The sequence below is a fragment of the Dama dama genome, chromosome 14, assembly GCF_033118175.1.
Source record: "Dama dama isolate Ldn47 chromosome 14, ASM3311817v1, whole genome shotgun sequence".
Classification (NCBI taxonomy): domain Eukaryota; kingdom Metazoa; phylum Chordata; class Mammalia; order Artiodactyla; family Cervidae; genus Dama; species Dama dama.
This window is the reverse complement of record NC_083694.1, coordinates 75,256,182-75,284,171: the sequence shown is the minus strand read 5'-3', so window position 1 is coordinate 75,284,171 and position 27,990 is coordinate 75,256,182. Positions and strand designations below refer to the sequence as shown.

Genomic DNA, 27,990 nt, shown 5'->3' with positions numbered 1-27,990 from the left:
GCAGCCCCGGGTCTGGGGCTCCATACCTGCCCCGCGCCCCCCGCCGCCCCGCCCCTCTACAGGTCCCCGGACGGGACAAGGGCCCCGACCCCGGGCAGAGGCCTAGCTGACCGCGGGCCCCGCCTCCCCCTCTCGTCGCCGCAGGGTCTTCACCGTGATCCTGGAGCAGGTCAACCTCATCCAGAGCAACACGGCCCCGATGAGCAGCAAAGGCGCCGGCCTGGACGTCAAGGCGCTGCGGGCCTTCCGCGTGCTCCGCCCGCTCCGGCTGGTGTCCGGGGTGCCCAGTGGGTGGCGCCGCCCCGCCCCTCCCCCGGCCTGCTCCCTGCCCCGGTTCTGGGCCCCTCCCGGCTGGGCGTCCCGGGGAGGGCCGGGCGAGCGGGAGCGAGGCTGAGTCCGCGCCGCCCCGCCCCGCAGGCCTGCAGGTGGTCCTCAACTCCATCTTCAAGGCCATGTTGCCGCTCTTCCACATCGCGCTGCTCGTGCTCTTCATGGTCGTCATCTACGCCATCATCGGCCTCGAGCTCTTCAAGGGCAAGATGCACAAGACCTGCTACTTCATCGGCACGGGTGCGCGGCGGGGCGGGACGGGGCGGGGCGGGGCGGGGGCGGGCTCCAGTTCAGCGGCCCAGACAGAGCTCTCAAGTGCCGGCGGGAGGCGCTGCCCACACCTCCGTCCCGCTGCAAAGTCTGTGCATACAAGTGATCCGTGGCGTGCCTCGCAGCCTGTGGTCCCTAGAAGCCTCGCCTCCAGGGAGGTCTGCCCGGAGCTGCTGCCCGCAGGCGCCGCCTTGCCTACCCGTATCCGTGGATCCGTGTCCGGATCCATACGCACGCCCTCCGCCCAGCCTCCCTGCGGTCTGCACTGCACTCTCCCGGGGCTGTCCTCCCGACTTCATACTCTTGTTGAGATGCCCCCTCCCATTCCCGCCGGGGGCTCACTGCTCTCGCCTCCCGCCCTCAGACATCGTGGCCACGGTGGAGAACGAGAAGCCGTCCCCCTGCGCCCGGACGGGCTCCGGCCGCCCCTGCACCATCAGCGGCAGCGAATGCCGGGGCGGTTGGCCCGGCCCCAACCACGGCATCACCCACTTCGACAACTTTGGCTTCTCCATGCTCACCGTGTACCAGTGCATCACCATGGAGGGCTGGACCGACGTCCTCTACTGGGTGGGTCTGGGCCCGAGCCCGCCGGCTGCCCCTACCCGTGGGCTCCGGCCGTGGGTGGGCCTGTCAGTCCTGGACCCTAGAGGGCCCGCTGCTCCCCCTCCCCCTCCCAGGCGAGTGTCCCAGCATCCCGGGGGGGAGGGGCTGAGGTACCACCTGTGTCCGCAGCCCCAAGAGCGGTGAGGATGGAAACCCGGAGCTTGGCAGCTTCTGTCTCAGCCCCCACATTGTCCCCAAGGCTGGCTATGAGTGACTCACCCTTGATGGCCAGGAATCTCAGATTTCCCGAGGGAGGAAGGGCCCTGTGAGTCTCTCTCCTCACTGCTGGGCAAGGTTGCTCTCCCATAAAAAGACGATTGGATATTAGGTCCCTCGTCTGTAGAATAAAAATACCAGCTCCATCATCGGGTAGTTATGACAGTCAGTGAGGCTGTTAACTGAGTCCCCACATTGCCGATGCACACCCAGAGTGTAGTCCTCCTGTTGAGAAGGCTCTTTATTTGGTGTTACTCAGAGCTATTTGATCTTCCAGTAATGGAAGGCATGATCCCATTTTCTGGATAAGGAAACTAAGGCTCAGAGAGCTTCGGTGACTTGGCCTCTGGTGGCTAGTGAGCAACATGGCCAAGACTGACCTCTAATCCACCGGCTCCAACCCCGGAGCCTGGCCACGGGGCGACACTGCCTATGGGGGACAGTCGTAGAACTGTCAAATGCTTTGCAAATGCAAAGGATTAGTGTGACTGGCTCCCGTGAGCTCAGATTATAGGAGCCAATTATTAAATGTTTCAAAGGACTGTCACTCGTGTCGTTTCGCCTGTGACCAGCCTGTGAGGAGCGAGGTCACGTCATCAGCCCGGGAGGTGCTGGGACAGGGCTCAGAGATGCCGGGGACTCATCAGAGCCACAGGTGGTTCCTGAAGGAGCCGGCCGAGTGCAGACCGAGGCTTGGAGTGTTTGTACTTGGAGAAATCTTGGCTGGAAAGGAGGCTGGAGGCAGCCGGCAGGACGGGGTCCAGGCAGGGAGCCGGGCGGTTGGAGGGAGGCAGGGCTCCGTCCCGCCGGCCAGGTAGCCGTCAGCAAGGCCCCAGTGCTGCATTTCAGGCCGGACCCGGGTGGCCAGCTTGCGGAGGGCCTGGGCCCGCACGCCGGGGACTCACACCCATGTCTGGACCAGGTGAACGATGCCATTGGGAACGAGTGGCCCTGGATCTACTTTGTCACCCTCATCCTGCTGGGCTCCTTCTTCATCCTCAACCTGGTGCTGGGCGTCCTGAGTGGGTGAGGGGCTAGAGGCAGCTGGGGGAGGGGGGATGGAGGGGGAGGGGAGGGAGAGAGGGAAGAGGGCAGGGGGTGTGACTTAGACCTCCCACTCCTCCCCGGTCCCCTTTAGCCAGGAGCAGGCTCCCCGCTAGCAAGGGAGAGCGAAGGTGCAGGGAGAGCCCCCCTTTCTCCACCCCCCTCCTCCTCGAGCCTTCTTCTGTCCTCGCTTCTTTCGACCCCCCTGCGTGAAGCCCCCGAGACCCCAGCTTGCTGCCCCTGGAGGTGCAAGGTCTGAGGCTCAGCTCCAAGAATGGCCTCCAGGCTGAGCACGCAGACTGGGGCACGAGGTCCCAGTTTAAGCCCTTGCACTGCTGCTCGCTGACTGTGGGACCGTTGCTAATTCCCGAACCCCTCTGTGCCTCGGGGTCCACCTCTGTCACAGAGGAGTAATGTCAAGGTCTGATCTACGGGCTTGTTGGGAGAACCGCACGAGTCAGTTCCTGTAATGTACTCGGGCAGAGCCCGGCACACCGCGGGCACTGAGTGCTCATGGTCATTCCTCTCTGAGGCTGCACCCTAGCCTCGGCGGGCAGCCTGGAAGTGGCCACCACCTGCCCCAGGAGCTGCCTTCCTGGCATTGGTGGGGGTTGCTGTCTGTGGACTTGGAGAAGAAGGACATGCTTTTGTTTTTATTGCCTCTAACTGGAACTTGACACTTCCTTTCAGGAAGCGGTCACAGCGCCGCCCGTGACTGGTCCCAGTAGGAAGCCCTTGTCAGATCCCAGTGTTGCAAGTTTCACTACCTTAAAGTTATGATGGTTATTAGACCTGCAACTAGATCTTGCCAGTTAATGAATTACTGAAGCAGCATTTGTTCAGCCGCTAAGTCGTGTCCGACTCTTTGCAACCCCACGGACTGCAGCACGCCAGGCTTCCCTGTCTCTCACCAACTCCCAGAGTTCTCTATGTAATTTTAACACTATTTCTTTATGTCTCAACAACCACGTTTTCATAGCACTGGTTCTGTTGCCAGGCTCTGGTTTCTAAATGAAACAATTTACAATGCCCCCCAAATCCTCCCAAAGAGAGCATTTTCCCCATGGCTCTGAGGAGGGACCCACAGCTTTCACAGGAGCACCGAAGGGACCAGGGCACGAGGTGGCCAAGAACCCTCTTGGACACTGCCCCAGCAGTGTGAGGGCAGGCGGGTTGAGCAGACCCTCCAGCGGCACCCACGCCCCTCCGGCTGGCTGCCCCCCACCCAGCTCAAAGCCTTCCCCGACCCTCGGTCCCCCCGCCCCAGTGCAGCCTGGTTTCTTCCAGGACCAGGACCCCACCCCATCCCCGAGGCCTTAGGTCTGTAAGCAGGACTAAATTCGTCAGGCGGCCTAAAGGGTCAGGGCTGCAGGGAAAACAAGTGACCCCAGGCAGTTCTGGGCCTTCCCCAGACAACATAAGCTGGCCAGGGCCAGACCCGGAAGTCAGGCCAGACGCCACTGGGGCTCCTGCACAGCTCAGGAGGGAGCCACAGCCAGAGCCTGCCTCGCTAGCTCCTGGGGTGGGATGGACGCAGTGGTGTGTCCAGGGGCTGGGCCAGAGGAGGGGCCTGAGGTGGTGTGCTCACCCCTTTGTGGTGTTGAGCACGGGGCGTGTGCAATAACCTGCTTTTACTCCTGGCTCTTCAGAAATGGCAGTTGGGGGCGGGGGTTTGTCTTGGTATCTTTTGATCCAGAGTTTGCCCCAGCTACACATGCACGCAGATATTTTTAGTCCCAAGTTCTTGCCTGGAGAATCCCAGGGACTGCGGAGCCTGATGGGCTGCCGTCTATGGGGTCACACAGAGTCGGACATGACTGAAGTGACTTAGCAGCAGCAGCAGCAGTTTCTTTGTATCGTGTTCCTGGAGGAGAGGTGTGTCCAGGTGCAAGCAGGGTACAAAGGGTCGCAGGTCCCAGCCTGTCTTGGGAGGGCCCAGGCAGTTCTGTTAGGCAGTGGATGGTCGTGTCACTAACCCCTGCCCAAGGTCACCCAAGATGAGCTGGGAGCAATGAGATGGGATGAGAAGAAGGAACAACAGAGGGGGGCTGAGTGTGACAAGTATCCTGGAGGGCGGGGCTGGGGGGAGGGCTGCCCTTGGCCCCCGGAAGGTCCCTGGACCCGGCAATAGCCGGGCCAGGAGGATGGGCGCGTCCAGCCTCAGAATGGGCTCGGTGACCCGAGAAGCTCCATCTCCCCAACTGGTTCCTCCTCCTCCTCCCCGGCCCCCTGCAGGGAATTCACCAAGGAGCGGGAGAAGGCCAAGTCCAGGGGAACCTTCCAGAAGCTGCGGGAGAAGCAGCAGCTGGATGAGGACCTCCGGGGCTACCTGAGCTGGATCACACAGGGCGAGGTCATGGATGTGGACGACTTGAGAGAAGGTGGGAGCCGCGGGCCACGGTCAGCACCCCGCCCTGAGCTGCCCTTGCACCAACCCCATAAGGGCAACCCCGCGCCCTGCTCCCCCACGGCCCCGGGGCCTGACGAGCAGGACTGACGGCTCCCTTTGCAGATAAGGAAGCGTGGCCCCTAGAGGGCAAGCCTGGCGGCTCGAGGTGGAGGCGGCCAGGTGGGCCCAGGGCCTGCCCAGAGCCCTGACTACTAAAGTGCCTCGCTGCCCCCAGGAACCGCCCTCCCAGCGGTGCAGGCTCTCTGGCTCCCAGGAGGGAGGGGTCCAGGCCCACCCTGGGCCGCTGCCCCAGGTGTCCCCGGTCAGTGCCCTTTCCTGGTGCGTCCAGCCCAGAGGGGAGCAAGGCCGCCTCTGCCTCTCTGTCCCCAGGGAAGCTGGCTCTGGATGAAGGTGGCTCCGACACGGAGAGCCTGTACGAAATCGCGGGCTTGAACAAAGTCATCCAGTTCGTGTGAGTGTCTGCCCGGCTCCGGACCCCTAGCCCCAGTCACCACCCCCCTGCCCGCCCCCCCCCATGAGTGGCTTCTGGGTCACGTTCCCTGAGTGCGGGTGGAGGGCACTGAGCAGATGACCTATTTCCACATCACGTGAGGAAGACACTGGGAGCCTCGGCTCCAGCAGGGCAGGCGGGCAGCATCGCAGGCCTCTGGGGCAGGGGGCTGGGGCCGCGGCACCTTTGTCTCAAGAGGACTGTGTGTTTATTTGATTGGCTGCTTCCAAATTCACACACAATTGTGACTTTGAGAGATCCAACAATAGAGAAATGCATCAAAGAAAAGATGAAATCCTTGCTGCCCTTTAAAGAGGTAACCATGGTAACAGATTTGCATCCCTCCAAGGCTGCTTCTACGCATTCATCTTACACACACATGCACGGGTGTGCACACACACACCTACACACACGAGTTTTTTACATGACAGGGTTTCTCATATTAACCCCTGTCACTTCAGAACCAACAAAAGTACCCAACACACAGGAGGGCTTGCTGGATAAATGAATACGATCCACACATAAACTAGTAACTGACATTCTAAATTTAGAATGGTCTATTTAGGGCAAATTTATACACACGAAAACTTGCTTTTTTAAAAAAAGACTTTCTTTTTTTGGAGCAGTTTCAGATTCACAGCAAAACTGAGCAGAAGGCACAGAGACGGCCCACCTGTCCCCCACCCCCCGACCCTGCCCGGGGCCCCCACCATCAGAACCTCCACCAGATGGTCTGTTTGTTACAACTGATGAACCTGCGTGGACAGCATCATCACCCTGAGTCCAGTTTATGTTGGGGCTCATCCTGTGTTTGATGATGCATACCCACCATTATAATATCATATGGAGTATTTTTGCTGTCCTAAAAAGACTCTCTTTCTGCCTATTCACACCTCCACCCCCCATCCCTGGCAACCTACCACTGAGCTTACTGTCTCCAAAGACTTGCCTTTCCCAGAATGTCACAGAGTGTGATCTCAGGCAGGCTCTTTTTACTTAGTGACACATATTTAAGGTCCCTCTGCAGCTTTGCAAGGTGTGATAGCTCAGACACACACCTGGTGGTAGATCTTTGAACATAAAATATTCCACAGCATGAATATGTTGTAGTCTAGTTAACCTGTCCAGTCTGGGGCAGTATACACAGTGCTGAAGGGAACAGTTATAAGAGTGAACATCTCTGCCCAGTGGATTCCTAGAAACAGACTTGCTGGGTCAGAGGGCATGGAGAGTCTGAACCCTGGTAAACGCTGCAGAAAGGCTGTGCCAGTGATGGAGGTGCCCTTTCTGTGAGCCCTCCCCAACACCAATATGAGCAATTTGCTGAAGAATTGACTTTATGACCAGCGAAATGGGGCATGCCAGTGTGGCTTTACTTAAGATGGAAACGTACGGAGCCCTACTCTGGGCCCGGCACTTCGCTAAACTCGGCACCTGCGTTGTCTCTAGTGTCCCCCAAGGTCAGCATCGCTGCTGTTCTCCTCTGAAATGTGAAGATATTTGCTCTAGGAGGCAAGATTTGCCACCTGTCTCTGCAGCTCACATTCTTGTGTCCTCTGGTGTGGCTGGAGGAGAGAGTGGGTGGTCAGACTAAGTGTGGCCGGAGTGGCCTGAAGGCAGCCTTGGGAAGGTGGGGGCTCTGGTAACACCACCTTTTCCCCTCCCTCCCTGCCTGCTTCTCAGCCGACACTGGAGGCAGTGGAACCGTGTCTTCCGCTGGAAGTGCCACGACGTGGTGAAGTCCAGGGTCTTCTACTGGCTGGTCATCCTGATCGTCGCCCTCAACACGCTGTCGATCGCCTCGGAGCACCACCACCAGCCCCTGTGGTTGACCCACCTGCAAGGTGAGACACGTGGCTGAGGGCCAAAGCCAACGGTGCCTCAGGTTCTGTGAAGTCAGTTAGATGTCGACATCATTTTCTAGGAACTCTAGTGGTGGTCCTCTCCTCTGCGTGGCATTACCAGGGGAAATATTAGTAACAGCAACACACTGGGGACATGCCAGGTGCTTGCCAGGTGCCTGGGCAAGTGATCACAAACACAGCTCCTGGATGGACCGGTGAGCAGTAACTGAGCGCTTCACACATCCAAGTTCGCTCAAGCTCTACTGCAGACACAGCAGCCTCTCACCAAGCGTTTATGGCATACACGCTCTGTGTGAGGCCTAGTAAAGAATGCGGGGAACACAGAGAAGGAAGGTACCTCTCCCACCTTCAGGGAGCTTCCTGAGCCAAAGAAGAAGACAGATATTGATGAGTGATGTCAGGTCACATAGGGAGGGCAACGGTGGAGGTAAATGTAAGAGGAGGATTACAGAGGAGGGGAGGCTAGATAGGAGCAAGACACTCTGGTTAAAATGATGAAAAAGATAAAAAGAAGGAAAATTGCTAGAACACTATCTTTTTCTGTGGGGAGGAGACAGGAAATGTTACAGATCAGATGCAAGTATGCATTCATCCATCTGTTCATCTGTCCACTCATCCATCAATCTATCCATGCATCTGTCCATCTGTTCATCCACCCATCCATCCATCCATCCATCCTCCCATCCATCCATCCACCCTCCCATCCATCTAACCATCCACCCACCCACCATCCATCCATCCATTCATCCATCTAACCATCCACCCGCCTAACTATCCATCCATCCATTCATTGCAGCCAATATTCTTGAGAACCCCTTAAGTGTGTCAAGCATCGTCAATGCATTGTCAATAACTAACGTGGACAAAATGTGGACACTGTCCACCAAGAGGGGTCCGAGATGAATTTGAGGTCCCTGGCCTATGCTAAATGAATGGCAGTGCCACTTGCTGAGATGGGGAACACAGTCATTTTTTGGGGGTGGGGGAGGACAGGCAGTCCCCATCAGCTTAGTCTTGGGCCTGTTGAGTTTGAGGTTCCTCTGAGACACCCCAAGAGATGTTGAGGAGACAGACGCAAAGTAGGTCTGGGACCCAGCGGAGAGGTCTGGGTTGAAAAGTCAGAGTCTGGAGTCGCTGGCAGGCATGATAATCGAAGCTTGCCCTTAGAAGACATCACCAGGTCCCTAGATGGCGATATGTACTCATGTGCTCAGCTCAAGTGCAGCACTCAGGGTGAGGTGGGGGTGCCTCTGTAGAGGGGTACAGGAGAAGCTGGAGGAATCCCAGGGGGATGTGGTGTCCAGGATGCAAAGGAAGCAAACGTTTTAAAACTCAAGAGGGGACTTCCCTGGCAGCCCAGTGGTTACGACTCTGCCCTTCCACTGCAGGGGTCATGGGTTCGATCCCTGGTTGCTGTGTTTCTGGGAGGTCAAGGAAATGGGGTTAAAATGTCCGTGGCTTGATTGCTGGAGTGAGGAGGATGGGCCTGCCAAACACAGTACGGTTTACCTTGTTAGAAATCTAGTCTGTGTTCCTTCAATGGGGAAAATTCACCAGGTTTTACTGGATCTGGAGGGCAGGGAGAGGAGGATGCCCTGGAAACGCAGGGAGGGTGCTGGGTGCGGGGCCCTTGTGTCGCCGGCAGTGGGGGGGGGGGGGGGGTCACTGGGGGTCTGGCCCAGGCGGACGCGCAGGGGAGTGGCGCTGAGCTGCGCGGGCCTCCCTGCAGACGTGGCCAACCGGGTGCTGCTGGCCCTGTTCACCGTGGAGATGCTGATGAAGATGTACGGGCTGGGCCTGCGCCAGTACTTCATGTCCATCTTCAACCGCTTCGACTGCTTCGTGGTGTGCAGCGGCCTCCTAGAGATCCTGCTGGTGGAGTCGGGCGCCATGACGCCCCTGGGCATCTCGGTGCTGCGCTGCATCCGCCTGCTGCGGATCTTCAAGATCACCAAGTGAGCGGGGGCGTGGTCCCGGCGCCTCTTCCACCGGCCCGTCCCTCCCGCCTTGCCCCGCCCCTCCCATCCACCCTTCCCGCAGGGGCGTGGTCCCGGCGCCCCGCCCTCCAGGCACCCCGCCCCTTCCGCCTCGCCCCTCCCAGTAGGGGCGTGGTCCCGCCCGCGATGCCCCGCCCCTCCCACCGCCCTGCCCCGCCCCTCCACCCTTCCCCCTTCTCCTTCTCATCTGTTTCCTTACCTCTCACAAGGTTTATTGAGGGTCATGGAAAAGAGGGAGGAAAAGGGAAGAGACTGGAAGAGGAAGGAAAGGAAGACGGAAGGAGAGGAGGAGAAGGGGGTGGTGAGGAAGGATACAAAGAAGGGGGCATGGAGTGGTCGCAGGCCGTGGGTGCAGGGGAGGAGTGGGCCTCACCCCCTTGGGGTTTAGAGTCTAGTGGTGGCCCCGGAAGTCAAACAGCCACCCCACTAAGGAGACTGAAATGACAAACCGGGATGGGAGCTTTGGATCCGGGCAGCCCCAGCCTCCCCGGCCGCCTCACCTCAGCGCCCCGGGCCGCCTCATCTTCCAGGTACTGGACGTCGCTGAGCAACCTGGTGGCGTCGCTGCTCAACTCCATCCGCTCCATCGCCTCGCTGCTGCTGCTGCTCTTCCTCTTCATCGTCATCTTCGCCCTGCTGGGCATGCAGCTCTTCGGGGGCAGGTACGACTTCGAGGACACCGAGGTGCGGCGCAGCAACTTCGACAGCTTCCCGCAGGCCCTCATCAGCGTCTTCCAGGTAGGCCCGAGCCGCTCGCTGCCTGCCCTGCCAGGCGGGGCCTCGCTTCCTCTGATGCGCCCCCCGCCCCCTCCATTGCGGGCGACGTTGGAAGGGGACTCTTGGACAACGTAGTCCCCAGGGAAGACCCTCACATCCCTCTGTTCCCCTCCCCCCCCCCCCCCCCCCCCCGACCCCAGGTGCTGACAGGCGAGGACTGGAACTCCGTGATGTACAACGGGATCATGGCCTACGGCGGCCCGTCCTACCCCGGGGTGCTCGTCTGCATTTACTTCATCATCCTGTTTGTCTGCGGCAACTGTATCCCCTGGGGCGCAGGGCTCAGAAGAGAGCCCGGAGTGGGGAGGGGCCGGGAGAGGGGCTGGGACCGGGGGTCCAGGTGCCCAGGCTCTCTGCAGGAAGCGGGGAGCACCCAGGATCCGGAGCGGGGGAGGGGACACAGCAGGTGCCGTGTGGGGACAGCGGTAAGGCAGTTCCTTCCAGCAGGAGGTTAGGCGACCTCAGGGTGACTAGTGACAGCGGGGAGGAGTCAGCCCCAGAAAGACGGGGGGCCCGGAGCACCGGGGCGGGCAGGTCCTGCCAAGCCCAGCACCCCAGCTCCTTAGCAGCGCCCCAGACATCCTGCTCAACGTCTTCCTGGCCATCGCTGTGGACAACCTGGCAGAGGCCGAGAGCCTGACTTCCGCCCAGAAGGCCAAGGCTGAGGAGCGGAGACGCAGGAAGATGTCCAAGTGAGTGGGTGACCCAGCGGGAGGGACCTGCGAGAGGGACGGAGGGAGGGCGGCCTGCACAGGAGAGCTGAGCCGTCCTGGACCAAACCGCGCTCCGTGCTGTGAACCCAGACAGTGCCACCCCGACGGTGCCACGGCTGCACCCTCACCGGCCAGCAGGCCCTGGGCTGGCTGACACCGAGGCTGCTGGCGCTGCTCGCTCATCGCGGGGGGAGGACGCGCTCGGCCTGTGCTGCCCCTGCCCCCACGGAGCGCCCCCCTCCTCGAGCCCTGGGTGGGGTCGGGGAGGGCACCCTCAGGCTGAGCGGACCCCAGAATGTGGAGGTTCTCTTCCATGGAGTAGCGGGGCCTCCACTTTGGGTTTGCTTGGTTTTCCAACTCAGGGGGCTCCCGGACAAGTCGGAGGAGGAGAAGGCAACGGTGGCCAAGAAGCTGGAGCAGAAACCCAAGGGGGAGGGCATCCCCACCACCGCCAAGGTGAGCCCGTCAGCCCATGGGGTGCTCTCAGGGGCCGCAGGGAGGGGCCTCTGAAAGTCCCCCTTTCATCCATGCCTTATGGTGGGTGCTGGGGAAGGGGGCTGTCTGCCTGGGCACCAGCCAGGTGAGGGCAGCTCCATCGCAGGGACGCCTTTGCGCTGAGGGCGCACACTCCCCAACCCAGGAAGCAGACTTCCTCTGTAGCGTGCCCCCTTCCCATCTGATACTGTCTGCTCCGCGGAGCAGCGCAGACCAGCTTCCAGCCCTGCCATCCTGATCCAGCCTGGGGGCTGAGGGAGTAGAGCTCATAGGGGCAGGGGGTGGGGGGTGGTTCCTGGCCTGGGGACTCCTCTGTCTTCTGAGAACTAAGCGGGTATGGGGGGGGGGGGGCAGTGCTCAGGCTCAGACAGGCAGGGGTCCCGGTGGCTTTCTGGGCCTGGCTTCCCCTTTGTGAGACGGGAATGACAGTGACAGCAGCAGCCCAGGCCGGAGGGAGGCTCAGGTGAGCCCACACCTGCACGCCCTCCAGCCGGTGGGGACCACAACTCTGGTTTTCATCTTCCTCCTGTTCCTCCTTCCAGCTGAAAATTGACGAGTTTGAATCCAACGTCAACGAGGTGAAGGACCCCTACCCCTCGGCCGACTTCCCAGGTAAGGGTCTTGAGACTGAGGGTGGGATATGCTGGGGTGGCTCCTCCTGCTGGCTGTCCCACCCCCCTCCGAAGGAGGGTTTGTGGAACCCGACCCCAGGAGAGAGAAGCTCAGAGTCCATTTATCTCAACGGGACTCCTGCCCTTATCAACGGCACGAGCTGGGGGCCTGCCTGGCGGGCAAGGCGGGGCGGAGCCGGGCCCAGCATTGCAGTCGCTTGCAGAGCAGGGCCCCCTGAAACCTCAGCTTGTGAGTCACCCCAGGGGGGTGCATCCAGCCCAGAGACAGGAGCTACAGCAGCAAGGCTCTGCGACCTTGCTCCTGGCCCCACTTCTGGAAGGTCCTGAGGCCAACAGCTCTCAGGCCAGTGTGCTGTGGGGAAGGGAGGTGCCCGGCTGGACCCTGCTGGCACCCCCCTGCCCTGTTCACGGTTGGGTTCAGAGCACAAGAGCTAAGGGGAGAGCGAAACATGGAAAGACACCCCAGCCTCTCTCCCCTCCCCACAGGGGATGATGAGGAAGACGAGCCCGAGGTCCCAATAAGCCCCCGGCCCCGTCCGCTGGCTGAGCTGCAGCTGAAGGAGAAGGCGGTGCCCATTCCAGAAGCCAGCGCCTTCTTCATCTTCAGCCCCACCAACAAGTGGGTGGCCCCTCGGCAGTGGGGCAGGGTGGTGATGGGGTCTCAGAGAAGGCTGCTTTTTGCTCCGAGAAGCCCACCTTCTCCCAACTTTCTGGGCCTAGTTACACTGTGAGAAAGGCACTCCTTCAACTTTGGATCTCTTGCCCCATTTAAAGTGCCAGCATCCCCAGGAGACATATATTTTAAGCCTCACGCATTACTTACACCCGAGAAGGACCGGATATGTTGGTTCCTTTCTGACAGCAGAGTGGGGCTGTATGTCTCACGGGCTTCAGTCTGACACCTTAGATAACAGACCATAGTTCTCCTGGAGTTTCAGCCACCAGCCTCAGGGCTGGAGAGCAGCCTGCCCGTGTTTCAATGGGAGCCATGGGATGGGCAGAGTGTTGGGGGAGGGCTTGTTGGGGGATGGGATAGGGCTGCGTAGCAACAGAAGGTGGGGCGGGGCCCGGCGTGCCCAGCCAGAGGCCGCCTGGCTGCAGGCTGACCTTCCCCACTGGCCAGGGCGGAGGCTGCTGAGGCCCGAAGGCCCCGGGCAGAGCCTCCCGACCGCCCCTCGCCCGCAGGATCCGCGTCCTGTGTCACCGCATCGTCAATGCCACCTGGTTCACCAACTTCATCCTGCTCTTCATCCTGCTCAGCAGCGCCGCCCTGGCCGCCGAGGACCCCCTCCGGGCTGAGTCCGTGAGGAACCAGGTGACGGCAGCCAACTCAGCGCCCCCCACTCCAGGCACCCACACCTCACCCTGAGGCCCCATGTTCAGCTGTATCCACTACATGGCCCCCCGCATCACAGTTGCTTAGAGTTTAAGTCCCCAGAGGGCCAAGACTGCCCAACTCACTCCTTCTGGACAGTGTGGTCACAGCATGCACCCTAGACCAGCTCTGGGTGCTGGGTTTTAGCAGTGATGATGGTAGGGATGGTGGTGGTGATGGTGGGGATGGTGAAGATAACGGTGGAGATGGTGGAGGATGGAGGAGGTGGTGCTGGTCCTAGTGGTGGAGGGGTGGGGAAGGTGGTGGTGCTGCTGACAGTGAGGGTGGTGGTGATGCTGGGGGGGGGGTGGTGATGGGGGATGGTGGTGATGGGGGATGGTGATGGGGGATGGTGATGGTGGTGTTGACCATGTTGATGGGGAGATGGTGATGGTGGGGGGGATGGTGGTGATGATGGGAGGATGGTGGTGATGATGGGGGGATGGTGGTATTGGGGTGGGGGTGGTCTTGACGGTGACGGTGGTATGGTGGTGATGGGGGATGGTGGTGGGGATGGGGGGGATGGTGGGGGGATGGGGGATGGTGGTAGTGGGGTGGGGTGGTCTTGACGGTGATGGTGCTGATGATGGTGGGGATGGTGGTGATGGTGGGGGGGATGGTGATGGGGGATGGTGGTGATGGTGGGGGGATGGTGGTGATGGTGGGGGGGATGGTGGTGATGGTGATGATGGTGGGGATGGTGGTGATGGTGGTGGGGATGGTGGTGATGGTGGGGGGGATGGTGGTGATGGTGGGGGGGATGGTGATGGGGGATGGTGGTGGGGATGGGGGTGATGGTGGGGGGGATGGTGATGGGGGATGGTGGTGGGGATGGGGGGATGGGGGGATGGTGGTGGGGATGGGGGGTGATGGGGGATGGTGGTGGGGATGGGGGGTGATGGTGGGGGGGATGGAGGCAGTGGGGTGGGGGTGGTCTTGACGGTGACGGTGGTGTGGTGGTGGGGGCAATGGTGGTGATGGGGGATGGTGGGGGGGATGGGGGGTGATGGAGGTAGTGGGGTGGGGGTGGTGATGGGGGGATGGTGATGGTGGTATTGACCATGTTGATGGGGGTGATGGTGGGGATGGGGGGTGATGGGGGGTGGTGATGGGGGATGGTGGTGGGGATGGTGGATGGTGGTGGGGGATGGTGGGGGGATGGGGGGATGGGGGGGATGGAGGCAGTGGGGTGGGGTGGTCTTGACCGTCACGGTGGTGTGGTGGTGGTGCTGATGCTGATGAGGGTAATGATGCCATTCCTGCTCTGCTCCTTCTCTTGCTGACTTCTGCCCTGCCACCAGATCCTTGGGTATTTTGACATCGGATTCACCTCTGTCTTCACTGTGGAGATTGTCCTCAAGGTGCGTGAAGGCCATGAGACGACATCCCGGGCTGGCTGGGACCCCTGCTTACACAGGCTGTGCTCCCTCGGGGGCTGGGTCGCAGGGAGGAGGGACAAGCTGGAAGGCTGCGGAGAGCAGCAGGGACAGACTCTCAGAACCCAGGGGACCGGGTGGTCTCAGCTCAGAGCTGGCATGAGCGGGCAAGCAGGCGGGTGGGTGCAGGCCTGGGGTACGGTCAGTGGGCAGCCCGTGCGCCTCTCAGCAGAGCGCCCTGCGTGTCTGTGATGCCTTGGGCACCTTCTTCCACCGTCCAGGCTCGGCTCGCCCAAGTGCGGATGGGGAGCAGTGATCTGTTCCCAGGCCTGGGTTGTCAGTAACTGAAAGGGCTCCCCCAGGGTCCCAGAGAAGCAGCTGTTGCCCTGGGCAGGGTTTCTGGCAGCTCCGCCCTCTCACGACCCCCCCAGCCCATCCCCTGCATCCATAGCACACCGCTGCCCTCCTGTTCTCACAGCGGACCCACTGGGTTCACACCATCATGGTGGGGGGTTTGGGGGCAGAGGCCTCCCATCTGTGACCGGGACCCAGAGGGTCACCTCCACGAACCCGGAGGGGAGAGGGGAGCCATGCAAGGGGAGCAGGCCCAGAGCCGGCTGCAGAGTTAAGGGAGGACAGTCCCTTCATTCAGGGGCCTGTTTATTGAAGGAATTGATCAGAGGAAAATAGTGACTCCTTGGGGTCCAGGAGGACTTCTTGGAGGTGGTGACGTTAGAGTTAGGCCTTGAAATTGGACAGGACTTCATCAGACAGACAGCAGGGCAGTCCAGGATGAAACAGTGACTGATGCATTGTGCAGAGATGTTTGAGACGTGCTCAGAGAGGAGAAAGTGGCCCCTCTGGGCTGAGATACAGCAGGTTTGGGGTGGGGGGTGGCACTGGGCAAGGTCTCCAGTCTTGACGGGCTGTTGAACCTGACCCAACCACGCCTAGGACACTTTCCAGGGAGGAAGAGGAGGAGGGAGGAGGAAGAAGAAGAGGAGGGGGAATTGTATCTGCAGGGCAGAGGGCAGGGCTTCCATAAGAAGGAGACCCGGGGCTCCCATGGCCTCGCTGCCCAAAAGAGAGGTCCCTGAGTTTCCAGAACTGGGCGCTGAGGATGGGGCAGTGCCCTGAGGACTCAGCTCGGTGTGTCCCCAGGCGTCTCCACCAGGGGGAGTGTCCCAGCCCCCCACCAAGGAGGTGTGTCCCAGGCTCCACCCCCACCAGGGAGAGCGTCCCAGGCTACATCCCCAGGGGGGAGTGTCCCCAGGCTCCATCCCCACTAAGGGCATACCTCCAGGCTCCATCCCACCAGGGAGGTGTGTCCCAGGCTCCACCCCCACCAGGGAGAGCGCCCCAGGCTCCATCCACCCCCAGGGGGGAGTGTCCCCAGGCTCCACCTACCCAGGGGCGTGTCCCCAGACTCCACCCACCCAGGGAGTGTCTCCAGGCTCCACCCCCACTTAGGGGCTTATCTCCAGGCTCCACCCACCCGGGGCGTGTCCCAGGCTCCACCCACCCGGGGGCGTGTCCCCAGGCTCCACCCACCCAGGGCGTGTCCCCAGGCTCCACCCACCCAGGGCGTGTCCCCAGGCTCCACCACCCCCCAGCATGTCGCCTCTCCCCCTAGATGACCACCTACGGGGCCTTCCTGCACAAGGGCTCCTTCTGCCGCAACTACTTCAACATCCTGGACCTGGTGGTGGTGGCCGTGTCCCTCATCTCCATGGGGCTCGAGTGAGTGGGGCAGCCGCCCGTGTTGGTTGGTGGGCACGAAGCTGCCCCGGGGATGGCGTTCAGAGTCCCTTGGGCTGGCACCAACTGGCCTGAGTGACAGGTTCGGCGTGCAGAGTGTGTGGGAGACCGGGAGGGCATGTGGAGAGAGGGCAGTCGCCCCCAGCCGCGTGGGGAACACGGCGCTCGCGCCGGGGAGCTCCTGTCTGACAGAGGGGCAGGTCTGTGGGCTGCCTGGAGGGAGGCAGCCCGAGGCGGGAGGCCCCTCTGTCCCAGGACATACGCAGCCCCAGGGGAGGGCCAGGCGGACAGGCGGGGGTGCAGGGAGTTGGGGTCAGGGGGAGGCTGAGCAGGCCGCCCCCAGGTCCAGCGCCATCTCCGTGGTGAAGATCCTGAGGGTCCTGAGGGTGCTCCGACCGCTCCGGGCCATCAACAGAGCGAAAGGCCTGAAGGTGAGAGGGGCCCAGAGGGACCCTCGGGGGGAGGGGACCCCAGGCCTGACTCCAGACTCGGCCCAGACAGCACCGGCTCGGCCCGCCCCCTTTGTTCAGTGAGGATGGGGGTGCACCTGGGCACTCTGTCCCTGTGAGCCCCTCTGTCCTTGACAAGCTGGGAGGCAGCTAGGGTTGCACCGGGGGGCCCTGGGCTGGGCTGGGAGGCGAGGAGGGGCAGGTGCCAACCAGGGCTCCCACACCCGCAGCACGTAGTGCAGTGTGTGTTCGTGGCCATCCGCACCATCGGGAACATCGTCCTGGTCACCACCCTCCTGCAGTTCATGTTCGCCTGCATCGGCGTCCAGCTCTTCAAGGTGAGCCCCGCCGGCCCCCGGCCCAGCGCTCGCCAGCCCACGTCCCCTCCAAGCAAAGGGAGGCCGCTATGAGGGCGGGTGTCCCGAACGTATGGGTGCAAGGCGTGCTGTGAGGAGCCTGAGCGCGGACCCTCAGGGGTGGCCCCCCCGCTGCCCCGCTGGGTCTGCGGATCGAGGCCCCGGTCTACCAGCCCGAGCAGCATCCTCCCCGCTATTGTCCCCTCCACCCTTGGGGACAGGGCCGGGCCTAACCCTCGCCCACCATGCGTCTGCAACCCGAGGTTGCCCTGCAACCCTCTGCAGGGCGGGGGTGGGGGTCTGCTGTGTCCCATCTGGGAGCTGCTCCCTCCAGTTCTGTTTCCTGGGAGAACTCAGCCATTCACTCCCGTCTGGGACTCAGCCAGCCCTGCAGTCCAGCTTCTCTTCCAGAGCTGACTGCTGGATGCCTCTGGCTTTTAGATCACATGCAGGACATATCACGGACCCCGAGGACACATCCACATTCATGACCTTCCGGGTCCCTCCAGAACCCTCTGCTCCCGCCCCCAAAGCACTATCTTTTCAATCGCGATTGTATAACCTCAATCATTCTTAGACATGCAATAGCTTCATTTTACAATCCTTCCTTCATTCAACTAACATTTCAGGAGCAATTTCTCTGGGTCCAGGCCTCTGCCAGGGCTTAAGAGGACCATGCAGCAAACCCCACCATGTCGTCCCTGCAGGCACGGGCAGGCTTTGGGGAGAGCTGTCAGGGTGGGACTCCCAGAGGACATTTAGGGGCCAGGTCCTATGGGTTTCTGTCCTGGAGGGGCAAGAGGGGTATCTGGACTGACAGCTTAGTCTCAAAACAGTGCTCCCAGCGGGCTGCACACGGCCCATCCCCAGCTCCAGCCAGACTGCCCCACACTCCTGCCCAGCCTTGGCCTCTGCAGCCTGGGGACCCTGGCCCCCCTGAGGGCAGGGTCTCAATGTGACCAACTCATGCTCACCTTGGCACCATCTGGGCCGCCGCATAGGAGCCCTCTAGACTCGCTCCCCAAGGAACAAGCAGCAGCTGCCCTTCCACCCTCAACCCCCTCTGTGCCTTAGTCTCTTGTCAACCCACCCCCGGTTCCCACCCGCCCACATCGCTGTCAAACAGCAGGTGCTGGTGGCATGCGCACCGCGTCTGTAACGCGCTTGTCTCGTGCATCTGTATCACATCTGCCTTCCATGCTAGACTGGCCGTTTGGCTTCAAGTGCCCGGAGACCTGCCCAGGGGCAGCCGCGTCCTCTGCCTCACCTTCACTTTCTGCTCTGAGATGTCAGGGGAGGTGGTGACAGGGCAGGGTGTGGCCTTCAGCTTGTCCTGTGTCCCTGGCCGAGGCAGTCCCCTCTCCTGGCCCTCGAGGGACCCGGAGCAGTATCTGCGGGTTCACACTTAATTTAGCCACAGTCAGACTGGCAATCACCCCCTTTTGCCCAAATGAAGCCTTCTGTGGGTGCCCAGTGTGTGAGGCAGATCAGAGGAGAAGCTGCTCAGGCTGAAATCCGCAGAGCCGCTCACAGGGCCCACCCACTGAGCCCTGGGGGTGGGCGTGCCAGGACCCCTGCGGCACGTGGCGATAAGAGGTCTCATCCGGCCCAGCTGGGTTCTGTCCCCCGGGCCTGAGCGGGGTGTGGGGAGGCAGGGCAGCCTGGTCCTTGCCCTGTGACAGGAGACCCAGCAGAGGGGGCAGGGGCTGTGCCAACGCTTCCCTTCCTCGGGCTGGCCTGGGCGCCAGCAGCGCCATCACCCAGGTGCCGGTGCCCAGCCTCGCTGCCGTCTGCCTGGTGGGGAGCAGGGTGTGACAGACGGTCCTGGGTGCTGCCCCATGGCCAGGCCGCCCTGCAGAGACAGGCCCAGATCCCACCCTCCTTCCTCCCTCCCGCCCCATCTTTCCACCCTGTTTCCATGACAACCGGTCTCCCTACCTCCCTCCGGGATGCAGGGGAAGTTCTTCAGCTGCAACGACTTGTCCAAGATGACAGAGGAAGAATGCAGGTGTGCGGGGGTTGGGGAGGGTGCCTCGTGCGGTGCAGGGTGGCCCTCCGCTGGGGAACTGGGAAGCCTGAGCCCCTCAGGCTCAGAGGCCCCTTCCTCGGGTGACCTTGGGAAGGGTCCCGGGTCCGGACCACACTCACTGCCCAGGGCTGGGACGACATGGTGGGGGAGCCATGTGGAGTGTGGTGACCTGGCTCCCCAACCCCAGGGGCTACTACTACGTGTACAAGGATGGGGACCCCACACAGATAGAGGTGCGTCCCCGCCAGTGGGTACACAACGCCTTCCACTTCGACAACGTGCTTTCGGCCATGATGTCCCTCTTCACTGTGTCCACCTTCGAGGGATGGCCTGAGTGAGTGAGCGGGGACCCTGGGGACACGGCCACGCCTGGGGGAGGCCCGAGAACCACCCGCCCCCCATACCAGCCGGGCGTGGCGGGGGCTCTCAAGGCATATGTGCGGGACGGGGTGCTGGTGGCTCACTCCAGGGACAGCCTGACCGGGGTCACGCAGGGCTGGGCCTCTCCGGCCACAGGGGCGCCCCCCTGAGTGACTGGGGGAACATGGCACCCCGTGCAGGACAGGAGGCAGGCCCCTTCCCAGATCAGCCGCAGCTTTTGCGGGCAGGGTCCTAACTTCTCCCCCACGGCCGGTGGGACGGCGCCCGCCCTTCCTAGCCGGGCTCGGCCTCAGCCTAGCCTGTCCAGCCCACCTGTGTCCTCTGCCCACCCCAGGCTGCTGTACAAGGCCATCGACTCTCACGAGGAGGACAAGGGCCCCGTGTACAACCACCGCGTGGAGATGGCCATCTTCTTCATCATCTACATCATCCTCATCGCCTTCTTCATGATGAACATCTTCGTGGGCTTTGTCATCGTCACCTTCCAGGAGCAGGGGGAGACTGAGTATAAGAACTGCGAGCTGGACAAGAACCAGGTGCTGGGCCCCTGCCGCCGGGCTGAGGCTCGGGCCAGGGACAAGCGCCCTCCCCCAACCCAGCTCCCACCTGGAGCAGCACCTGGTGGCCGGGTGGGGTCCCCTGTGGGCCTGCCGTGATGCCCAGAGCCCCTAGAAATGGGCATTGTCGGCGCCAGAGGAACCACAGCCTGAGGGGCACCCTTCCCTGGACAGCCCGGCAAAGGCCACAGCCGCCCTTGGTCTGCTGAGGGCAGGACCCTCCGGCCCGGGGCGTGGGTGTGGGTGTGGGCGGGGGCGGGGCCCCAGCACTGACCTGCCGGATGCTCCCATCTCAGCGCCAGTGCGTGCAGTACGCCCTGAAGGCCCGCCCCCTGAGATGCTACATCCCCAAGAACCCCTACCAGTACAAGGTGTGGTACATCGTCACTTCCTCCTACTTCGAGTACCTGATGTTTGCCCTCATCATGCTCAACACCATCTGCTTGGGCATGCAGGTGAGGCCGTCGGGACCAGGGCCCCCAGTGGAGGGGCCTGGGCAGCCCGGGGGAGGGGGCTCCAGGCTGGACGGCCCGCTCTGTGCCAAGCATTGTGCTGAGGTGCCCCGCGGGGCAGAGAGGGGAGCGGGACGCAGGCCCGGGTGCCAGGCACTCGGCGGTGATTCAGGCACACACGTGGCCGCGCCCACTCTGGGACGGGGCCGGCCGCACAGGGGGTGGGCCGTGTGGGAAGCCCGAAGTGCCTTCTCTGTTTTCCTTCTGCTGTTGCACGTCTGGGTGGTAGAGGTAGTTGGAATGTTGGTTCCAGTCCCAAGAAAAGTGGGTTTAACATGCACAGAGCAGGTGTCTGAGGAGACCTCAAGCACAGTTTGTAGACAAGTCAGTCAGCAGCATCACTACGTGCTCAGTCCCTCAGGCGTGTCCGACTCTCTGAGGACCCCGTGGACTGTAGCCCGCCAGGCTCCTCTGTCCATGGGCTTCTCCAGGCAAGAGTACTGGAGTGGGTTGTCAAGCCCTCCTCCAAGGGATCTTCCCCTCCCAGGGATCGAACCTGGGTCTCCTGCATTGGCAGGTGGGTTCTTTGCCGCTAAGCCACCAGGGAAGCCCCTCAAGCAGCATGGTTATCAGGCCTTAATTAAGCATCTGATCCCTTACGCCCGTGAATCAATAGAATCGCACAGCAAGGCTCCTGGGCCAGGCGCCACCCACGGGTGGTGGTGGTCGTCCCAGCCTAGAACCAGGGGGTTTGCCTCCTGGTCCTGCACCCAGGCAGCTCCAGGGAGCTGGCCACAGAGCCTCCCCTCTGGCTTCCCAGAACAGATGTGTGTGGGTAACCTGCTCACGGGACTGGGGCTGGGCCCCCCTCTCCTCCCCTCACCGTCCTTCCAGGGAGAGGGCATGGCCATCAGGCTGGTAGGATTCTGGACGTGGCCGGAGCAGGCTCCCGTGGGGCAGGGGCTGGGGAAGAAGGCAGGGTTCTGGGGGAGCTGCCCAGCCCCTCCTTGTGCCCCCAACAGCACTACAACCAGTCGGAGCAAATGAACCACATCTCCGACATCCTCAACGTGGCCTTCACCATCATCTTCACGCTGGAGATGATCCTCAAGCTCATGGCATTCAAGGCCAGGGTGAGTCCTGGGCTCTGGGGAGAGGCGGGCGCATGTGGCTGGTGTTGGGGGGGCCTTCCCATGGAGCCCCCCACAGCCTCGTCCTCCCAGGCAGCCCCTCGGGCACTCAGACCTGGCTGGCCACTCAGTTCTGGCCGCAGGAGTGGGCAGTATGTGCCGGTGCCCCTTCGGTCGCAGAGCGTCTGAGCGGCAGCCCCAGGGCCCAGGAGTGTCCTGGTCCCCAAGTCCACGCTGCCCTCCCCCCACCCCGTCAGGTCTGCCTGCAAGCCCCAGACTGGGTTTCAGGGGGTTGGGCGGGGAGACTTCCCTGTGTGGAAGGACCCCAATCCTGAGTCTCCCAGGCATGCTGCCTTCCCATTGGGCCACTTTATGCTCTGGAGGGAAGGGGGCAGAAGAGGGGCCCTGCAGCATCCCTGGGAAGTGGCATCGTGCCCCCCCCAGCAATTCTGCATCCCTCGGGCAGGGCCGCTGAGCTCCATCCTTCTACAGCTCACCCTGAGACTCCCTCCCCCAGGGCTATTTTGGGGACCCCTGGAACGTGTTTGACTTCCTGATTGTCATTGGCAGCATCATCGACGTCATCCTCAGTGAGATCGACGTGAGTACCGGGCGGGCGGAGCCATCGCTGGGGCGGGGCTGAGGCCACAGACCCTGGTGGGGCACCCACTGGTGTGCGGCCCGGCACCCCAGGCCACACGCCCTGCAGGGCGGACACTTCAGAGTCCAGGCACAATGAGGGTGCCAGGCGGCCCGCGGCAAGTGCCACAGTGGACAGGGGATGTCCTTTCCGGGCGGGGTGGTCAGGGAAGGCTTCGTGGAGGTGGCGCCACATGAGGGGACCATCAGGAAAGGAAGGTGGGGCGGGGACAAGCCGCAGGGTGGCTGCAGGAGGCAGATCAATAGACAGAAGGTCCAGGGCGTGGAGAACTCAGCTCAGTAGAAGCAGGCAAGCATGCGGGGGTGGGGGGACTGCGGGAGAGGCACGTGGGGGGCTCGAACCTTCTGTCCCTGGCAGTGGGGGGGTCACTGGGGGTCTCTGAGCAGGGCAGTGGAAGGATCAAAGCTGCACTTCTAAAAAGTGAGTCTGGAGGTGAGGGCCGGAGGTGAGACGGCTGAGAGCAGGTGCAGTCAGGGAGGCGGTCGTCTCCTCCTCAGACACTCTCCTCGTGCCCCACATGGGCTGGAGATACAGCAACGAACAGGGCACCAGGGCAGACGGGCAGTGAAAGCCAACCCACCACGTGGCAGGTGTGGCCAGTGAAGGGGCGGGAGGTGGTGTCAGCTGGCCCCAGTCCAGCCCTGCAGGAGGCATGGGTGGGTGGAGGGGGCAGTGCACGGCCCCACGGTACGGGGGAGCTAGGAGGGTGTGGGCTGAGGCCGAGGGCGGGGAGCTGAGCTCAGACACAGGGCGGGGGCTGGACCGGCCCTTTAATCAGTTCAGTCGCTCAGTCGTGTCCGATTCTTCGCGACGCCAGGCTTCCCCATCCTTCACTGTCTTCCGGAGCTCGCCCAAGTTCATGTTCATTGAGGTGGTGATGCCATCCGACCGTCTCATCCTCTGTCGCCCCCTTCTCCTCCTGCCCTCAATCTTTCCCAGCATCAGGGTCTTTTCTAATCAGTCAGTTCTTCACATCAGGTGGCCAAAGTACTGGAGTTTCAGCTTCAGCCTCAGTCCTTCCAATGAATATTCAGGACTGATTTCCTTTAGGATGGACTGGTTGGATCTCCTTGCAGTCCAAGGGACTCTCAAGAGTCTTCTCCAACACCACAGTTCAAAAGCATCAATTCTTCCATGCTCAGCTTTCCTTATAATCCAACTCTCACATCCATACGTGACTACTGGAAAAACCATTGCTTTGAATAGACAGACCTTTGTCGGCAAAGTAATGTCTCTGCTTTTTAATATGCTGTCCAGGTTGGTCATAGCTTTTTTTCCAAGGAGCCAGTGTCTTTCAATTTTATGGCCACAGTCACCATCTGCAGTGATTTTGGAGCCCAAGAAAATAAAGTCTGTCACTGTTTCCATTGTTTGCCCATCTGTTTGCCATGAAGTGATGGGACTGGATGCCATGAACTTCATTTTTTGAATGTTGAGTTTTAAGCCAACTTTTTCACTCTCCTCTTTCACTTTCGTCAAGAGACTCTTTAGTTCTTCTTTTCTTTCTGCCATAAGGGTGGTGTCATCTGCATATCTGAGGTTATTGGTATTTCTCCTGGCAGTCTTGATTCCAGCTTGTGCTTCATCCAGCCCAGTGTTTCTCATATGTACTCTGCATAGAAGTTAAATAAGCAGGGTGACAATATATAGCCTTGACGTACTCCTTTCCCAATTTGGAACCAGTCTGTTGTTCTGTGTCCGGTTCTAACTGTTGTTTCTTGACCTGCATACAGACTTCTCAGATAAGGTGGTCTGGTATTCCCATCTCTTGAAGAATCTTCCACAATTTGTTAATCAGTCCTTTGTTAGAGTCTGAGATTTTGTTCTGGGGGGATGAGAGCCCCTGGAGGCACTTACACCTGGTCTGACTTTGGTTCTCAGAGGCCCCTTTGGATGCTGAGCTGACAGCAGGGTGCAGGGAACACTGGGGGTCACCCGGGGGAGCGGTCAGGAGGCACCCCGAGCACCTGACAAGGGGTAGCGGGTGAGCTGTGAAGGGGCCAGGTGACCAGCAGCTGGATCTGCTTGGAGCATTGAGCTGACAGCATTTGTTGATGAACTTGATTTAGGCGGGGAGGAAAAGTAATCAACCGTGACTGCAAGGATCTTGCCCAAGAAACTGAGCTTCCGTTTTCTGAGACATGGAAACTCCGGGAGGAGTGGGAGGAGGGCAGGAACCAAGAGTCCTGTTCGGGGCGTGACAGCTCAGGGTGCTTGCGGGGCGACACGGAGCTGGCTTGGATTCACAGGCCGGGAGCGCTGAGGCTGCTCAGGCTGGAGCCCTAAGCCGGAGGCTCTGGGAAGGAGCCAGCACTTAGGGTCGCAGGCGGTGAGGCAAGTGGCAGAGGGCAGGGCGTCTGAAGGGCGAGGTCCGGGGCTGGATGGTGGTGCTCCTCCAGGAGCCCTGCCCCACGGCCTCCCGGGGAAGGACGCCCGTCGGGAGTCGGGACAGGTGAGAGGCAGAGCAGGCTGCGGGCCTGGACGGGTCTCTCTTTTTCCTACAAAGAGAAAGAGCCTCAAAGTTGGAGAGAGTGTGCAGCCAAGGAGAGTTTCTTTAGAAAATGGGAGAAATTACAGCACATCCTGGGCTCAGGGGAGAGTCAGGCTGTGGGCAGGGGGTGGGGGCGGCGACTGCAGGAGCCACGTCCTTGGGTGAGAGGGCGGGAGCCCTGGGGTCCCGGGGGAACGCTGGCTCTGGGAACCTGGTTCATCCGCCAGCAGGAAGGGGACGTGAGTCCCGTGGGCCTGTGGGCAGCGGGATGAGTTGAGTGCTGCCCAGGCCCACAGGAAGGAAGGCGTCAAGGACACGGGCGGGGGTGGGGGTAGGCACCTCCATGACTCTGTGCTGGGGCTTGGGGTTCGGGAGCTGCCCTGCGTGTGGGGGGTAGGTCATGCGTCATTGGAAACACAGGCCAGGAAACATGGGTCTCTGCCCCCAGCAAGTGGCAGCCGCCCCATGAACGAAGGGAGGGGACGGCTGGAGCCCAGGGAATGGAGGTTCCCAGGCATCCAGCCAGCAGGGCCTCTGGGCCGTGGCCAGGGAGCACCCAGGCCGTGGGCTGTGGGGGTGACAGACGGCAGGGCGGCCTCGCCGAGGACCTGAAGCTGGGGAGGCTGCAGGTGAAGGTGGGGAGCAGGGGACAGGAAGGGCATCCCGGAGCCCGAGACTGGGATCACAAGGCCGCGTCCCCCAGACCGCGTGGGGAAGAGCATCCCGCCTGGGACGTGGGTGGCCGTGGCGAGGTGACTGCAGGGGTCTAGGAGAGGACCAGCCCCCAAGCTAGCGCGCACCACGGCCCACCAATGAGCACCGCAGCCCTGCCAGCCCAGGGCTGGCCCTCGTGGTGGTGGGGGGGCAGTATGGGGGGCTGGGGGGAGGGGCAGCCAGGACAAGTCTGGAGTCTGCAAGGGAGGGGCCTGGCAGAGAGCGGCGCCTTCGGTGGTGGGGGGCAGGCCTGGCCTGGGGTCCGGTTCACCCCACACGCAGGACAGACTTTAGGCACTCCCGGCTGGAGGGGGCAGGGCCGAGGCAGCAGACCAGGGCGCCCCTGGGCCTGTGTGCGCGTCTTCTTCACACTCAGGCCTTCCTGGGAAGTAGCCCCTGCGGGCCCAGGGTTTGGGGCAGCACCTCTTGCTGGCTCAATCTTGGCCTGAATGACAATCAGTCACTTCTTGGAGCTTGAGGTCCATGTGGGGGGTGGGGGGTGTCGGGGTCAGGCGGAGCCCTTTCTTCCGTGCAGGAGGGCCAAGGGCGTCGTTGGTCACTGTGGGATTTTTAGGGACAGCAGATGTCCATCACCAGGCCTGTCTGCTTAAAGTCATGTTAAGACTTTGAATTAAAATGCTGACTTACATTCCTGCCGTATAATCCAGAGAGCAGGAGGGCGGCACCGTCTGTTAGCACTTTCTGCCAGAAGGGCTCTGCTCTGTCCGTGGTGGCAGCCATGAGCCACGGGTGCCTGCTGGTCATGTGAAATGTGGCCAGTGCAGCCGGGGACGTGAATATCTACATCTGTGTCATTTTCACCATAATCCAAATGGCCACATGTGGCTGCGGTCACCTCGTTGGCAGCACAGGTCTGGCACATGGCTTGTCATCCCTGGCGTCTTAAATCACCTGGGTGCAACACCTTGGAAGCCAGGCCCAGTCCCCAGGAGCTGACTTAATCAGCCAGGTGGGGACCCAGCGAAGGTGCATATTTTTTTAAGTTCTCTGTGTGATTCTGATGTGCCGCCTGGGCTGAGAACCCTTGGTCCAGGAGAAAGCTACCCAGGGAACCAGTCTCCCAAATAATTAAAGATAAAACCCAGGGCTCCAGAAATAGGGCTTCTCTGGAAATGTGGCCCCAGGGAGGAGCTCCGAGTAGACAGGAGAAAAGGCTGGCCCACAGCCCAGCTGGTCTGGGAGGCTGGCCCCTGAGGTGGAAGCCTTGGTTCAGCTCCCCACACAGCCGAGCCCGTCTGGGAGGCTGGCCCCTGAGATGGAAGCCTTGGTCCGGCTCCCAGGCAGGGGTTCTCAGACTCTCCCAGGCCTTTGCCTGGAGCATGGGACCCCCCCCGTGGGGGCCAGCACCCCTGGCTTGTCCTGCGACCGTGAGCAGGGCTCTCCTCCATGCCCTCAAACACACAGCCCCGGCTCCACAAACCCCAGACGCACAGGCTGCATCTTGGAGGCGAGCGGAGCCTGCCTGTGTTCCGTCTTCCCTCCTCTTCTTGCTCCCCGGCCCCCGGCCTGTCGCCTCACTGTCCCCACAGCTTCCTTCTCACCCCCGCCCACCCACCCACCCAGCCCCTAACCGGCAGCCACCAGGGGTCCTCACCCCCGCCTCACCGCCTTGTTCTCTCTGTAACTCTCTGTCTGTCCTCTCTGACGCCTCACCTCCCTCCCACCGTGTCCCTCCTCTCTCCCCTCCCCCTCTCTCTCCACAGACTTTCCTGGCCTCCAGCGGGGGACTATATTGCCTGGGTGGCGGCTGCGGGAACGTTGTAATTCCAGGCTGCATGAGCCTGCCCAGCTCGCCCGCCAGCTCTGCCCTGCAGCTTGCATGCCCGGGCCTGGCCGCTGGACTGCATGGGGCAGACGCACTCAGGGCCCCCTGCCCCGAGGAGGCCCCCGAGGGTCCGGTTGGGGGTGGGCAGAGACTCTGTGCCACCAGAGTGTGCATGGGTGCGGTGGGAAGTGGGGCTCTGTGCTGGCGGGAGCATCCAGAGGGGACTGGATGGCAGAGAACATCAGTGACGGGTCACCAGCACCAAGCTTGTGGGGACTCCAAAGGCCAGGCAGGGGTCTCCCTGGCCATTCATCCAGTGTCTCAGGGGGGCACAGGGCAGAGGCCTTCCGGCTTGGGACAGCCACGTGCGGGGCAGGGTGGGCGTGGAGTGGCCATTGAATCGATGGCCACAGAGCAGCTGAGCTTCTGGGAGACTCTGCGCTGGGGGGGCACTGGGGAGGGGCGGGAGCGCTGCCGGGGTCCTCAGCTGAGTGGCAGCTTGGGGAGGAGGTGACACGAGGCAGGACAGAGGGCAGGTACGGGGCCTGGCCGCTGCCTCTCCCAGGGCGGACGGAATGCCTGTCCGCCCAGCTCACCGCTTGGCGCCCCGCCCACCCCGCCTCGGCTGAG

General features: G+C 61.8%; 1 protein-coding gene across 1 annotated transcript in view; it reads left to right on the top strand.

Moving 5' to 3' along the window:
* Nucleotides 1-27,990, top strand: part of CACNA1S (calcium voltage-gated channel subunit alpha1 S) — a 56,388-nt gene that overhangs the window by 16,558 nt on the left and 11,840 nt on the right. The window contains exons 4-29 of the mRNA XM_061159814.1: nt 145-287; nt 418-570; nt 965-1,170; nt 2,345-2,448; nt 4,702-4,847; nt 5,246-5,327; nt 7,050-7,210; nt 8,961-9,186; nt 9,759-9,966; nt 10,146-10,266; nt 10,583-10,697; nt 11,081-11,174; nt 11,756-11,825; nt 12,332-12,464; nt 13,031-13,160; nt 14,522-14,581; nt 16,230-16,336; nt 16,698-16,785; nt 17,034-17,141; nt 19,115-19,167; nt 19,376-19,522; nt 19,904-20,105; nt 20,423-20,581; nt 21,601-21,711; nt 22,226-22,309; nt 27,299-27,355. Of these exons, the coding sequence (XP_061015797.1) occupies nt 145-287; nt 418-570; nt 965-1,170; nt 2,345-2,448; nt 4,702-4,847; nt 5,246-5,327; nt 7,050-7,210; nt 8,961-9,186; nt 9,759-9,966; nt 10,146-10,266; nt 10,583-10,697; nt 11,081-11,174; nt 11,756-11,825; nt 12,332-12,464; nt 13,031-13,160; nt 14,522-14,581; nt 16,230-16,336; nt 16,698-16,785; nt 17,034-17,141; nt 19,115-19,167; nt 19,376-19,522; nt 19,904-20,105; nt 20,423-20,581; nt 21,601-21,711; nt 22,226-22,309; nt 27,299-27,355 (3,268 nt within the window). The remainder of the gene's footprint in view (nt 1-144; nt 288-417; nt 571-964; nt 1,171-2,344; nt 2,449-4,701; nt 4,848-5,245; nt 5,328-7,049; nt 7,211-8,960; nt 9,187-9,758; nt 9,967-10,145; nt 10,267-10,582; nt 10,698-11,080; nt 11,175-11,755; nt 11,826-12,331; nt 12,465-13,030; nt 13,161-14,521; nt 14,582-16,229; nt 16,337-16,697; nt 16,786-17,033; nt 17,142-19,114; nt 19,168-19,375; nt 19,523-19,903; nt 20,106-20,422; nt 20,582-21,600; nt 21,712-22,225; nt 22,310-27,298; nt 27,356-27,990) is intronic.